The sequence below is a fragment of the Manacus candei genome, unplaced genomic scaffold (genome assembly GCF_025592945.1).
Source record: "Manacus candei isolate 608988 ecotype Guabito, Panama unplaced genomic scaffold, ASM2559294v1 h1tg000013l, whole genome shotgun sequence".
Classification (NCBI taxonomy): Eukaryota; Metazoa; Chordata; class Aves; order Passeriformes; family Pipridae; genus Manacus; species Manacus candei.
In genome coordinates, this window is record NW_026138061.1 from 3,529,142 (window position 1) to 3,544,393 (window position 15,252).

The 15,252-nt window shown below is 39.2% G+C and overlaps 1 protein-coding gene across 1 annotated transcript in view; it reads right to left on the bottom strand.

Moving 5' to 3' along the window:
* The window catches only part of ATAD2 (ATPase family AAA domain containing 2), a 30,680-nt gene that overhangs the window by 13,820 nt on the left and 1,608 nt on the right, over nucleotides 1–15,252 (bottom strand). The window contains exons 2-17 of the mRNA XM_051778457.1: nucleotides 12,869–13,008; nucleotides 12,301–12,350; nucleotides 10,770–10,923; nucleotides 9,629–9,725; nucleotides 8,805–8,853; nucleotides 8,362–8,472; nucleotides 7,799–7,880; nucleotides 6,971–7,063; nucleotides 5,952–6,060; nucleotides 5,619–5,734; nucleotides 4,700–4,874; nucleotides 4,021–4,109; nucleotides 3,600–3,759; nucleotides 2,093–2,183; nucleotides 1,361–1,675; nucleotides 39–144 (exon numbers count right to left, since the gene is read on the bottom strand). Of these exons, the coding sequence (XP_051634417.1) occupies nucleotides 39–144; nucleotides 1,361–1,675; nucleotides 2,093–2,183; nucleotides 3,600–3,759; nucleotides 4,021–4,109; nucleotides 4,700–4,874; nucleotides 5,619–5,734; nucleotides 5,952–6,060; nucleotides 6,971–7,063; nucleotides 7,799–7,880; nucleotides 8,362–8,472; nucleotides 8,805–8,853; nucleotides 9,629–9,725; nucleotides 10,770–10,923; nucleotides 12,301–12,350; nucleotides 12,869–13,008 (1,937 nt within the window). The remainder of the gene's footprint in view (nucleotides 1–38; nucleotides 145–1,360; nucleotides 1,676–2,092; nucleotides 2,184–3,599; nucleotides 3,760–4,020; nucleotides 4,110–4,699; nucleotides 4,875–5,618; nucleotides 5,735–5,951; nucleotides 6,061–6,970; nucleotides 7,064–7,798; nucleotides 7,881–8,361; nucleotides 8,473–8,804; nucleotides 8,854–9,628; nucleotides 9,726–10,769; nucleotides 10,924–12,300; nucleotides 12,351–12,868; nucleotides 13,009–15,252) is intronic.

A 15,252-nucleotide genomic window follows, 5' to 3' on the forward strand; every position in this document is an offset into this window, starting at 1 on the left:
ATCTTAAAAATATAAACATAAAGGGGACAAACACAGACCTGCTAAAAGTGAGGAATTCTGCCTTTTCACGATCAGGCACTTTATGAGTTGGCCTCTCTTCAAAAATTGATGGTGATTCCTCATCAGTGTCAATCACATCATTTCCTAAAACAGGAAGACATGAGATCTTTGTTAACTTTCCTAAATAGTCCAAATCTCACTCTTGCATTAATACACCTTTGAAATCAGTGCAGGAAACCATTCTCTTGTATTCCATCATTTTAGAGTACACACTGAATGCTATTTTCTGAAAAGTTCATTCTACCACAGACCTAAAGCTGTCCTACATCCCATGATTTGCATCAGGTATTATCTCTCTTTTGACAAAAACTTGAGAGGCTTTTTCCCTTAGAATAAAGATGATTAGGAACAACTACTGTAGTTCATAGACACCTGAAAAACACAGAGGCCACTTCTTTTTGGAACAGGTTCCCCCACTAGATATGGAGAAATGAAGTGAACCTGACGGCCCCAGGTTTCCATTTGTCCATGACTAGTCAGCCAGAATACAAAAGACCCACCTATCTTCTAAATAAGGCTCCCCAAAGATCGCCAAAGGAGGAGATAATGGGAGGCAGACAGGAGAGGGGATGCAATTACCCAGCCCCCAGCCCCAATGCTTTTATTGTGTTGGTGGGTTTCTGCCCCTGTTTTACCAATGCAAACAATCTACCAACTCTACTGGGAGGATATTCTCCAGGGATTAGCATGGTAACTAACTATTCCCAGATCTCCATTAATCAGGAGAGTTTATCAATATTGATTTGTTCTCACCAACTGATAAACTAAACCTGGTCAGGGCTGTCTCAGTCAGGACCATGAGCTCACTTATGCTATGCAAGCCAAGCCCCAAAGTACATGCTACTAAAATATTCTGATCTCATGTGCAAGTGTACACTGTGACCCACAAATATTTCAGTTAAGAGACCATAATGGCTAAAAGTCATGATAGTTAAAACTGTATTTAGCTTAAACAACTTGTACCATGGTTCTGACATTCTTCAGACAGGAAGCAGAAGCATTTATGTAACAATACTCTTCTCCCTGCATGTAAGCATTTATTTGGAAAGAGGTGCTCATATATTAAACTTTTCATCCATGTCTACAAATGATGTGATGTTAGCTACTCTCAGAAACAGGGTGCTCCAGCAGAGAACATGGTTCTCTACTGTGTACTGCAAGTCACTCACAGCTCCCATCCCATGCTGTGCAGATATAAAATTAAACTGTCATTATGGTTGAGAGGTTTGTGTATGTTATTGAACAGATCACAAGTTTTTGCATTGGCAGAATTTTAAACAAATGGATGTTGTTGTTATACCTTGCTGTTGGTCCTTCTTTAGTGCAAGCTCTGCGTGGGGAAATACTCTCTGCAAGCCTCGTAAAATTCTTTCCAATGTGTTTTCCAACAGCGGTTTTAAAATAGGTGATAGCGCTCGCCCAGGTGAAGCCACAGCCCTCTGTGAAGCTGGAACAGTTTTCTGCATGGCCATGACAAAATCCTTCGCTGTTATTTTAATCGAAGTGACGTCTAACTGCAGTTTCTCGCTCCTTTCGTATATCTGAGGATACCGGCGGCGCAAAGCACAGAGAGCAGCTTCAGCACACAGGGCTTTAATGTCAGCACCACAGTAGCCTAATAAACAAAATATGAAGCACATGTTGTGTCAGTCTCAGGCAACACCGAAGTCAAGGCCAAGATTGCTAAAGTGCAACACTGGAAGACTTTGCACGCAGCCAAAAATTAAAAGGATAAGCAATAATTTAAAGAATTACTGCACCACAGAGAAGTTTTGTTATGTGGCTCACAGCCTGATATCCTGCACTTAAGCAGCAGCCTCCTACTGAAAACTTTGCTCATGGGAAAGATGTCCCAAACCCTATCAGTGTTCTGAGAAAAAAAGAAAACTTTGTTTGCTTCCAAGGCATGCCAGCTGCCCCACTGCCTTGCTCTGCAGCAAGGCACAGGAGCTTGAGCACTGCCTGGGACAGTGCTCCTACAGTTCCCTACGACTCAAGTTGTGTGCAGTAACCACCCTATTTTCAAACTTACCAACACATTTCTCAGCCAGCTCTTCAAGAAACTTGTCCAATGGCTTCAGGGTCCAGTCTCGTGTGTGAATTTTGAAAATCTCTTTTCTTGCCTGAAAACAAAACAGTTGAATTTTAGTTTGCCCTAAGTTTTCTCTTAAAACAACCACAACACAAAACCCCCAAACCCCTCACACTAATACAAATACTTTTCTTATCTGCTAAACTTTAAAATACTTAAGGTCAGTTAATATGCTCTCTTTTTCAACAAGGAAATTTCACTATTCTCATCCTGTTACATTAAACTCTTGCTGGGGGCTGCAGTGAAATAAAAGGCATTTACATCTTCCATAAAAAATGAGTTTTCACAAGTGTGAGACCTAATAATCCTGAGGAAAAAATTGTAGTAAAAAACCCCAAACATATCTGGAAACAGATTTTTCAAAGAAAATTCTCTCAAATTCAGCAAAATTTTACAGTGACAGTCTCATTAGTTCATCAAATTTGCTCTTCTGCCAGCTCATCCAAGGAAAGCAGTCCTAGCACTCCATTTCCAATTGCTACAGTTACTACCAAGAAGAATAATTATGACTCAAATGATTGTCACTCATCCAGATAATGTCACTCATTCAGATAATGCCTATCCCCATCTCTGACCTTAGCAAGACTTTCGCTGAATTATTTAAGTATTTTCTAGTACACAGACCAATTATGGCAGATTTCTAGAATTCGTTCACAGTAGGAATTTTGTATTAGATCTATTTTATGGCACCTTTTCTCCTGCTCTGAGAGCAGATAAAAACTGAAGACAAATGTTTTGTTAAATGCACTGTTTAGTGCACTTTTACTAGCCTTCAGTCCAATATGGCTTTTATTCTCCTTCCAAAAAGTGCTAAGGAAAAGAAATATCAGCTGTAGCCAGAAAGAAAACACAGAGTATTCCAGTTTTGCCCAGTGCCCCCTCCAATATTTTTTGGTTGTTAAATACCTATTTTTTTTAATTGCTTAGCTATTGCCATTGAACTAGAAGCTTCTCAAGCCCTGCCCCTGTGCAGTGACTTCACATTTTTGTCTAAGTCCCTATTATTAAGTACCGGTAGAAATGTCACATCCCAACATACGTCATTCGCTCCAGCACCAGCCTTGATCAAAGTTCTTGTTACCAAAAAGGAATTCTTGCCTATACAGCATTTTTTTCACTTTCACAAAGCTATAGCAGTACTTCATAACTAATTTGCACATTCATTCTTAAACATTTTGGTGACTAGCAGAACACCATAGTCTTTGCTGGTTGCAGAGAAACCAAAACTAGAGCACTAACTGCCTGTTGCAATCATCTTACTGATATATATTCAGTACCAGGTCTGCCCTCCATGCTACAACACAGTCTCTCCAGACAGCCCTCGTTTGTCCAAGTTGTACAACACTGACAGAGACTTTTGCTGCTCCACAATGCTGCCCTGTTAGAGGGGTTGGTTTCTAAGATGGACTCTGCCCCACTGGCATTAAGGTGGAGTTGAAGTTCTGACCTCTTTGTTTGGCAAGTTGAAGAGGAACTCTCGATCAAAGCGTCCTGGTCGTCGTAAAGCAGGATCTATAGAATCCAGTCTGTTGGTGGCCCCAATTACCACAACTTCTCCTCTGCTCTCTAAGCCATCCATAAGTGCCAGAAGTGTCGATACAACAGAGCTAACAGAAAAGTACAATTTTCATTCAGCAGTTTAGTAAATCATCTTGAGTTCCACATAGATAAGGTAACATAGACCTTGTGTGCTGCTATCAAGCTTAGCAAATGGTTTTTAATTAGTGTTTAAAAATAATCTGAAATTCAGTAGTACTGAATTACTAGTTTTCAGGATAAATGAATGTGCCACATCAAGTTAAACAGGTTGTGGTCTTCTTTTCACAAAGATCAAGCAGCCTTCTATGTAGATACAAAACATGTCCTACCTATGAACTTGGTCTTGTTTACTGGACCGTACAGGAGCAAGGCCATCGATCTCATCAAAGAAAATAATTGAAGGTCGCATCTGGTAGGCCTACAATGGAAGCATAGGAATACTGACACCAGGAAAACTCTTTGAAGGAGAAATGCAGGAACAACATTATGGTTGTAAAGTCACTGGAACTAGATTTTTCAGAGCAGCATCAGGGAGCTAATGTGGTAAAGTGGCAGGAGTAAAAAAAGGCAACAGCCTATGGCAGCTCACTGAGACTGGGCAACAGGAAACAAATCACACCAGCAGTTTTTACAGCTATTTGGCAACTACCAACAACAGAGCTGGGATTTAATTACATGTTCTGGAAGCAACCTGTTTTACCAATTTAAATGATCATGCTTTCAGCCTGCCTCTGTTTCCCTCTGATTGAAAGCCACCATCTCTTGTATCTTGAAGCCTTTTTTGTTTTTTTTTTTTTGTAAGGCAAGGAGTGGCAGGTGTGTGTTGCTTTGGAAGGTTTTCTTAATTGCTTTACTAATCTAAGCCCCTAAAAACCCCACTGACAAAGGAAACACTAACAATCCCATTTCAGTGGAAGGAGCTGACAAAATATGAAAAAGAATGAGTTCTTCTTGACCACAGAAAATTAGTTACAGCTCAGACAGAACACAAGGCACTTTCAACCTTACCTGATCAAATAACAAACGAAGCTGTCGTTCAGACTCCCCGACCCATTTACTCAGGCAGTCAGCACCTTTTCTCATAAAAAAGGCGACTCTCCTGTCACCTTGGCTGCATTCATTTGCAAGTGCACGAGCAACCAGCGTCTTTCCAGTCCCTGGTGGACCATAGAATAGACAACCTCTGGAATTTAAAAAAAAAAATTGATGTAAGAAAAAAAAATCATAGAAAAGTACCTGTTACAACCTCCATCCCTAAAACATAGAACTATCTTGCCTAAATAAAATTTTCTTTCAATTGTTCGTAATATTTTTAAAGTTACTGAAAGGAAAGGATCCAAAGTCCTATTTCAATATACCATGACTGAGTTTTGCTGACCAAGAAAATATAAAGCTAACAATTAAATCTTTATAATTTCATTTTGTAACACAGAACTAATAGAGCTCTGTAAGAAGCAGTCAGATTCTTATTTTAGCTCAAGCACAACAAACACTGCAAAGTTCTAGTTGCAAGTTCAATCAGTTGTAAAACTGATACTGGAACTCTTGAAAAAAACAGAGTTGGGGGAGAGACAACTGGACTTCCACAAAACAAACTGCAGTTCACTACCAATAGATAATTCCTTCCTGCTTACAAACTGATTAAGTCCACTTGCACATAGAACTCAAAAGAAAAACACTCCAACTCCCCCTTTTAAAGGCAACACACTTTTAAAGCATAGTCTTGCCACACAGTAAATCTCTGAACCTACATGTAACACTGGATTCTATCCATTTTTTAAAAATTACTTTTTACTACTGCTAAAAAAACCCACCATCAACACTGCTTAAAATTTTGAAGCATAGAAACATAATAATACCTCAGTTGAATATTTTCCTGAAAACTTATAGTTATAATACAGTTACAATTTTAAACAGCATCTGTTACCTTGGAGGTTGAATTTTGAACCTCTCAAAGACTTCTGGATAAAGCAATGGAAAAACGACCATCTCTTTTAAAGCTGAAATGTGGTCAGAAAGACCACCCACACCATCAAATCGTACCTAAAGAGGAAATCAGCAGAAGACATTTTATATGTTAAAGAAAGCTGCAACTTCTGTAAGGTTCCACCAGGAATCACATGTCAGCACAAAGGAAACGTTTGTGCAAATTTTCAAATCTCTTGAAAGAAAACTGTAAGCCAGGGTAGGTGTAGACAGCCCATTACTGAAAGCTTTCATAAATACTGAAAACATCTCACAATGAAGTAAAAATACTTACTGAACAATCTATTTTCACTGGATCAACATCAGCCAGACTTGCTCCAATTTTCATGCGATCCTTATGAGCTCCTTTTAAATCACCTTTTCGGAAGTTGCCAGGAAGAGACCTGATTTGAATTTAAGAGAAAGATGCTTTCTAAGTTATGATGCAGATTTTTGATTTTCTAATGATAGTAAGTGAATGCAGACAGTCTTATAAATGAGCATAAACTTCCTGAATAGTTAAATATTTGTTTGATCTGTTTTACATTTAATGGCCATGAGTAAATAAATAAAAATAGTCACTCCAGACATTAAACTCAGTTAATTATTTTAATAGCTCTTAGCACTTACAAATATCCATGCCAATCAACAAACACATATAGGAGTACAAGCTTACAACAAGTTACTCTGTTATGTGTAGACCATGGACTGACACTGATTTGTGTGATGGAAGAAACCGCCTCCCCCAAGTACACTATTACCTTTCAAATTCTTTTAGCTTCTATACTTGATTAGTTACAGCCCAAGACAATACTTGTTTCAGTGGGGATCAACATTATAAAGGCTGCCTGGCACTGCTGGTCCTTCCCGAGGCCTAAGGAATGTGTGTGCCAGAAGACACACATCTGAAAGATGTCAGGCTGAAAACTCATTTGTTAGAGTGTTACTAAAATAGTTTTTCTAGAGCATTTGTTAAGTAACGAAACCTCCATCATCTTCTCTATTTATAGCATTCTCTGTTATGATGGTTTTCTTTCTGAATCAACTATTGTAAAGCACAGGAGCAGTAGAATTTTACACTAGGAACTTACAAAGTGTTCCTACATCCATTCCCACCTAGAAATCAAATTGCTTATCAAAATCAATTGTGTAAAAGCAGTTGCAGAGAGTCCAGTTACAGTTGGCAGCACCAACAGACAGGACTGCCAGAAATTACAAAGCATGCAAGATGAAGATGGCAACACTTCACAGTTAGGCAGATGTAAAGTCTTCCCAAGTAGACTCCTCCCTCCCCTATTCTCCAATTTCATTAACCTTCTTAAATTTCTGTTCTTCCGCTGCCTCTCAAAATCCTCTTCTTCATCAGACGAGGAAGAGGAATCACTGCTGGGGACTGTGTGTCTCTGTCTGCAAACATTCAAACAAAGATGTGAAAAAATCAAAATACAGAGTAAGTAATATCAAAATTTAAAGTGAGATCTATTAAGTTTCCAGATCATTGTACTCCCTATGAATCTGATTTCAAAGTACATTATGTGATTTTCCTCGTGACAGCAAAATTTGATTTTCTTAGCAAAGAAATTTCTTAACCAAGTTACTCCTTTTGTCCATTTACTCCCTCTCACACAGATTATAGAGTTGCACTTAACATTATGTATCCACCCTGTGAAACATCAACCTTTTTAACTTATTCCAAAGAGAAACTAGAATCTGTATTCAGGTGATTAAAAAAAAAGAAATCATCACATCATTAAAACAGGCTCCCTCTCTAACAAAATTGTCTTTGGTTTTAAAAAAATAATTTGTATCCTTCAAGATTAAATAGTCTATGATTTTTAGAGGGAGATTCTGGCTTCAATTCCAGAACAAACAAATTTCACTTATACAATCTCAGCCACAACCCTCATGATCACCTTTTAAGTGACCAGAAAAAACCCTGCATTTTCAAATAAAATCTAATGGTTAATAAAAAGGATGGGTTCCCCTCAATATTTGTTTTCTTTATACCCTCAGACTACCACAGCAATAACCATACTGTTAATCTCTAATTACCAACAGTCCAAAAACCCTTGAAAGCTTTATTCAGTCATGTGACTGACAGCACTATTGAAAAAGAAGAGCTACCACTAACCATACACACACCTTAAGTTAGTTCCTTTGCATGATTCTCTCTGTCTGACAGGTGAAGCCCGGTCCGAAAAATACATCTTACGTTGTCCTGGTTCTATTGAAAGAAAAGAATTTAGAATAATGTTACAAACAAGATTAAGAGAAAGCAGCATAGTGAAAGAGGCAGAGAAGGGGATGTGTATCACCCATCTCTAAGTTCAGAAGAAGTTTCAAGGGTGAAGGGATGGGGATTTTTTTTTTTTAATCAATGCACAATAAAAGTGAAAAAACACACACCTAATATTAAGGAGAACTGAAAACCCACAGGAGTAAGATCATCAAGTCTGTTCAATTACTATTCTTTCAAGGATACATAGATAATATTTTTACTGAAAAACAGTAATAAGGATGCCAAATGGCAAAGAAATAGAATGTGCAGAGGATACATGCATTTAATAAAATTCACTTACAGGTAAGGAAAGACATTTAAATAGCGTTGAGTGTGTGCATGTGCGTTTTCCTTCTAAAAAAACCCACAACACTCCCACTTCCATGCAAGACCTTAGTTCCTAAAAGAAGCTGTGCCTATAACCTACTTTGCAATGGTGCTTGATAGCGCTCAACAGTTTTCCTCTGCCGAAAGGAGTAACGCTTCCGAGTGTCTCCACCATCATCTTCTTTTGCTTCACTTTCTTCTGATGAACCAACTGTACGTCAACGAAACATGAGACTGTAAGTACTGTTGAGAATGGTATTGAATGCAAAGTGCACTAGGCAACATATATTCCCATGTGTCCACAACCTTTTATCTTGTGTTTTGGAAAAACACTGACTTTTCTTTTCCTCTGAATACCTGTTCAGAGCTCACAACACTACAGTCCTAGAGTCTGTGACCATGGCTTGTAATGTCAATAGCAGCACAGATTTTTTTTTAATAGATGAAAATTACCCAGTAGTTTGCCCGACCTCAGTTGTTTAAGAGAAGGCTTTTGGTTAGAGCATAGGAAAATTTTAAAACAGAACTAGCCTACAATGCTACCTTGATTATCAGCTATTTCTTCATCAGTCCTTTCCATATCGAGGCTTTCCTAATTAAAAGAAACAAAGACCAGTCACAAATATGCAGAAAACCTTTGGGCATATTTGGTGCCTGTACAGTATCATTATCAAGGCACTCCATATACACAAAAGATTTAATTATTGTATGGCAGGAGAGAAGTGGAACATCATTCTGGCATCCAGGATTAATAACAAGGATTTCTGCTCTAAAATAGGAATTCAGATCCAAACAAAAACTTATGAAAGCAGACTATGAAGATGTTTAAGAACAAAGTGACTGCCATTCAAAAGAAGATTGGACTAACTTAATTTAATAAAGCAAAATTAAGACAGAGGAAATATGATGGCTATCTTTTTAACAGTAGTTCCTCTCAGGATAGAAGACTAGTTGAGCTCACAGGCAAGACTGGTGCAACAACACACAGGTAAAGCAGGTATCAGCAAATTCAGGTTTTAGTAAGATTTGAAGTGAAAATCCAAGCCCTGAAACAGCTGTTTGTAAACAGTGTCCATTCAAAAATCATAAGACAATTCAGAAAGTGTAGCATAAGACATCTGTTGCAATCTTTCACTGCTATTTCTTGTCTTCCGAAGTTATTTCTTCCACCCTTACAGCATAGTTGTGGCATGACCGTAACAGTAAGATGTTAAAATGTATCCTTACAGAGTAAAACCAAATGTTATTTTAGACAACACCATGCTTTGGATGAAGGTTTTCTCTGCTAAAGTAAAACTACAACTAAATAATTTCCCTATGTGAAATACCCTACTTATACAAAAACAGCAAAATAAATTAGTATGTACTTCTTCTGTATCGTGGAACACCTCCAGGTCTCCCATCCTTCGCCGTTTACGCATCTTCTCCATGTCATCCATTTTTTGCAAGACTGCTTCTGCAGTACTAAGGTACAAAGTTGTCATATAAGAGCAAAAATAGGCAAGTACAAAAAAACCCATTTAAAACAGCACACATAATCATCATGACATTTTAATATAGTATGCACAAACCAAGAGTCATTGACCCTTAGACAAGTTTTTCAACAATACTTAAAAATTAGGTCGAATGTTTACTTTTTTAAAGAATTAAGGACAAATGTTTGAGGATTTGCAAACATACACTGCTTGGGTTTATTTTCCCCTCTTGCTGAACACAGAAAAAAAACCCCCAACTGTTTCAGTAGGAAAAAAAGGAATTCTGCAGATAGTAAGATAGCAGATATTATGGCAGGTTTTCATAGCATTTAAGTTGCTCTGCATGGTAATGTTAAGTCACTTTTGGTTCACAGCCTTCTTCAGACAACAGGTTGCATACTCATCTCTAAACTGCAATTTAAGTTTTGCATTGATTTTCCATGACTGTATATGCTAGAGAAAACACCCTACTGCTGTTACACTTCACAAACCCTACAAGGAAAACAATGTCAGTTTGGGCTTCACAGAGAGAATTACACCACAGACAGACTGGCAGAAACACCAGGATTGCTTCACTTTGCCTGTATCCAAACTTCCTTAGCATCTTAAGCTAAATCTACTGTAAGTCATAACAGAAGCCAATTGTTTTGGTTCACAGGAAAACACATAAACCCACTCAACCAATAGTACCAGACCAGGTTGCTCAAAGCCCCATACAATCTGGCCTTGAACACTTGCAGGGATGGGGCATCTATAACTTCTCTGGGCAACCTGTTCCAATGCCTCACCACCCTCCCTGTAAACAATTTCTTCCTAAAATTTAATCACTAGGATGTAACATATACATAGTGGTATGCAGGGAAGTCTCAGCCTAACCACTGAATGCATTTAGCTCTTGCTGCCAGGAACAACAATACCTTTTTCCCTTGTTAAAAGGAGGAAGTCCCTAGCTAGTATTTTGCCACAGGACAAGGAGTTGCTAATATAGGCTCACTGTAGTAGCTTTGCAAGATGATGAGAAAAAACTACTTACTTTGTTACAAGTTTGTCAAACAAAACAGACTGATTTGTAGAGGTGTAACGGCTTTGCTGGAGTCTGCAGCTCCGGCGGACCTCCAAATCCCCATTTTCTTCGTGGACGTGTTCTGCAGCTTTTGCATCAGCTCTGGTCTTCAGTGTTCTGGTCACTAAAATGCAATAATACATAAAACTTTCTAGGAAGGAAAATTTGTCAGTCCCTTTATTTTACTGTTGCTCTAGCAAAATGTAAAAACCCCCGCCTTTAATTGATTTTTGCCTTTAAATACTGAATTAAAAGTTACTGTTGTGATCACAGCATTCAACTTAAAAGTACTTATGCTTAAAATACCTCTTTAAAAGTGTGATTTGTATAGCAGTTTTTTCATTTACTGGGAAGCTAATATGATGAAAACAAACACCTAGGTTTTGTTCCATGCAGAAGGCAAATTTATTCCAGTTACTTCTCTCTGGAAAAGTGAAACCAACAAATACCTACCCCTAAAGTGTTTTCACTCCATTCATGTAAAATTGTATCTGATAGTTTTTTCTAAAAATTGCTTATGTGGAAGTCTCTAAAGAGGCATGTTTTTAGTACACTATTTAAGCATGCATCTCTTCCATTTTCTGTGTTGTGACACAAAAGGCCTAGAAGATGAGAAATGCCTCAAGATAAACTTCCAGATACAAAAGAACTCAAAATGCTTGCTTGCTTTAAAAGAGACCTGCCCAGTATTTACCAGACAGTATCCTTTGCCACAGGTTTGCTAGTTGCACTATCATTAAAAGAGTTAAGAGGTCAGTGAGAGAGTAATAGATGTATCACTATGTTAGTTTAAACACAGGTGGGTTTGATCTCATCATCACCAACTACAAAACTAACTTTGAGCTCAGTAAGTAATATTTTATATTGCACAGGTAGAACTTGAGTTACTACACACCAAGTGCATTTTGGGTCCCTTCCCATGTTCAGCCTGTAGTTGGCAGGATGCTGTCAAGACCTAAAGGATTTTTCCAGCTGCCACCAAGTGGCCTCATGGCACTAAGTCCACTTGTGTACTCAGCAGGGCAATTCAGCTCCAAGGTAAAGTGCTCAGCTTCAGGCACACCTTCCCCATGCCTGTGGGTTTGTACATCTTATGACTGAATTACTTCTAACTCACCTGTATTACAATACTGCAACTCTTTCCTACTTACAAGACTGATTTACACTTAACCTGTGTTCTACAGACTCCAGAGAACCCATGTCACAAAACAAAACTGACCCAAGGAACAGATTCTTTAATGCTTAAGAATTCAGGAATTCACACTGCATTTTTCCCAAGCCTGAAAGGAATTAATAACATCTCCTCCTATTTGTACCTACCTCTTTTGATAGAACTCAGTGGAAATTGTTATCTTTGACATATCTATTCTCATAGCTTCAGTTGATTTTGGCTGATGAGTTCAGAAGTTTTTGGGGCCAAGTTAAATGGACAGAGTGACCAAATGCAATCCTTCTCAGAAAACAGATTAAAAAGGAATCCTAAGGAGTTATCACTACTTACCTTCTTTATAGTCTTCTTTTTTCGCGCCTGATTTCGGCTTTGCCAGCTGCCTACATTAAGAAAGAGGGCAGAGAAAAGGAGAACAGAATTGTTGTATCACAAGTATTGTATGGCAGTATTATATTGCATTGCATTGTGCAGTCTCCCCTCAACACTGGGGAACTTCTCCAGGTTTATAATCTGGTGCCACACGTCATGCAAAGAAAAGCCTGTGGACCCCAGGGAGGATTCAGATCCCGAGTCTGCTGTGTACCATATGCACACAGTTCTCTAAGGACAGACATTTCCTAACTTGCTTGTCTGGATTCTCAATAGGGCAAGTAATATCTCAGTAACCAAAGTGGAGGAGAAACCTCAAGGGACATTGAGATACAATGCTTTTTATACAAGCTGAAAACTTTAACTAAGAAGAGTGATTCCAGTTCTAAGATACTGGCACTAACATACTCATATTCTCCTGCAGATTTTTAGCTGTAGATTTACCTTGAGAAGACTCACTGTGCATGCTTTCACTTTTCCTTTTCACTGTATAAATTGAACAGAGATTAAACACCCAGAAATACAATACCTGGAGAAGTGTCGGTTGACATTTTCACTTAATATTTCCATACTTTTGTCAAAGCTGGAGTCTGAACAGGGTGGCATGTTTTTTCTCATTGATCTTAAACAGTGTCCATTGAAACATTCAACATTACCAGAGGAAAAATCCTAGGAAAAGAAGGAAGAATGTGTTTATCTGAACCACACATATTGTCTCATTTGGGCAAGCTTAGTCTGTTACACTCCTGAATCAAGAGTGATGTGACTGACTGTAGGTAAGCCTCGAACCACTTCTCCACCAAGAAGTAGCTCTCAGGAAGAAAAACCCACATCAGATTTCAAAGAAAAAAAAAACCAAAATATTTGATTTCAAATTTGGTACAGTGACCACAGTAAACAAAAGCTCACCTATAACATGCAATTTTTCCACCCCTTTAGGAAGGGCCAAAAATTATACCATAAAAGAAGGAGGGGTTTGGATCCAAAAAACCCCCAAAGCAATAGAGAGTGAAGAAGCCTCTCTGCTTGCGTTGGATCGGTTGATGGACTGTGTTTCTCCTCTTCCCTGAAGGGATGCCTTTAGGTGACCTTTCTGCCTCCCAACTGTTTTGGAGTAGACCCAGGAATACTCATTTAGATAGACAAATACATTGCTAATAGATCTGCACTACTCCTTCTGTAGCAGCACATACAAACACTCTGTAGTTGTTGCATTTACCACCAGCAATTCAGAATCCGCTTTCCTGTTGCTTCAGTGAACTGCTATTCACGAACCTGGATCGTGTAAGTTCCTACTGAACTTGGCCAGGCTGATAGTGCCGAATTGGCTACAGTCAGAAGTTAGGCCCAGCTGCACCCAGCCCCTCTGATCTCTGAGGACCAGCTGGAATGCAAGGGGTTAGTTTTCTGCCAAATTTCTCTATCTTTAATGCAACAGAAAAATGGTTTGTCCTGGGTGAGTTTTTTTCCTGTCTCTGCTCCATTTATAACAGCATTCAGAGGGACATAAAAAGAATTGCTTCAAAAGGATGACATTTATCCACAGAAAACCAAAGGGAACTGAATACATGCTTCCTCATGGTTGTTGGTCTTGTTTGCATTGGTGTTTCTGCAAGGAAGATGACACTATTGACTTTTACTATGTGAGGAAAGCTCTGATGACCACGGAGGGGGCTTGTTCTGTTTACAACCCAAAGTGTCGTTACAAACACGCCAAACTAAATCTCACGCTGAAAAGGGCAGAAAACTGACCAGATTCTTCTAGTTCTTCACACTAATATTACCAAGAGGTAATTCCATTACTTGTTGGAAGAGTGAGGAAGGACTATAGGGGGATTACAAGATGTCAGGAGGTTATGCAGGGAGAAAATTACATGGGCCAAAGCCCAAGTAGAATTTAATCTGGTTACTGCTTTAACAGACAACACAAAACATTTTTACAAATACATCAGCAACAAAAGAAAGGCTAAGGAGAATCTCCATCCTTCACTTGATGCACAGGCAAACATATGACAAAGGATGAGGAAAAGGATGAGGAAAAGGCAGAGGTACTATGCCTCAGCCTTTAGCAGTAAGACCAGCTCAGGGTACCACCCCTTCCATGAAAAATTTCTTCCTGAAGTCCAACTGGAACCTCCCCTGCTGTATCCTCTTGTCCTGTTGCTAGTTGCCTGGGAGAAGAGGCCAACCTCCTTCAACCTCCTTTCAGGTGATAAGGTCTCCCTGGAGCCTCCTTTTCTCCAGGCCAAACAACCCCAGCCCCCTCAGGTGCTCCTTATATGACTTACTTTCTAGACCCTTCACCAGCTCTGTTGCCCTTCCCTGGACACATTCCAGCACCTCAACTGCCTTTCTTGTTGTGAAGGGCCAGAACTGGACACAGTATGTGAGGTGAGGCCTCACCAGTGCTGATTAAAGGGGGACAATCACTGCCCTGGTCCTGCTGGCCACACCATTTTCTATACAGGCCAGGATGCCCAGACAAAAAGGGAACTCCTGGAGCACACTGCCCTCAAATACAGGTCACCAGACAAGAAGCTTGGTCAGCTTGGGGAATTACACCAGCATTATAGACCTGGAGATACACAGTTTCCAAAGGGGCAGCAGCCACTTTGGATCTCACTGGGAAACTCACTCATGAAACTTAATGAGATTGGAAACTTGGAAGAGGATGAACACAGCAGATGTTGGTTTACCTTACACTTTCTCCTGTATGCTCCTTACTGTCTATGGATGCAATGAGCTGTATAACTAAAGATAAACCACATGATGACTGCAGAAAAAAACTACAAAAGCTGCCACCAGCAAGTCCTCACATGTCGATGAGACAGGAAATAGGCATTAGGGCTTGAACATGCAGCCAGCACCAGCATCATGACCTCTGTCAGCTGGGGCACTTCTACATTATTTCTA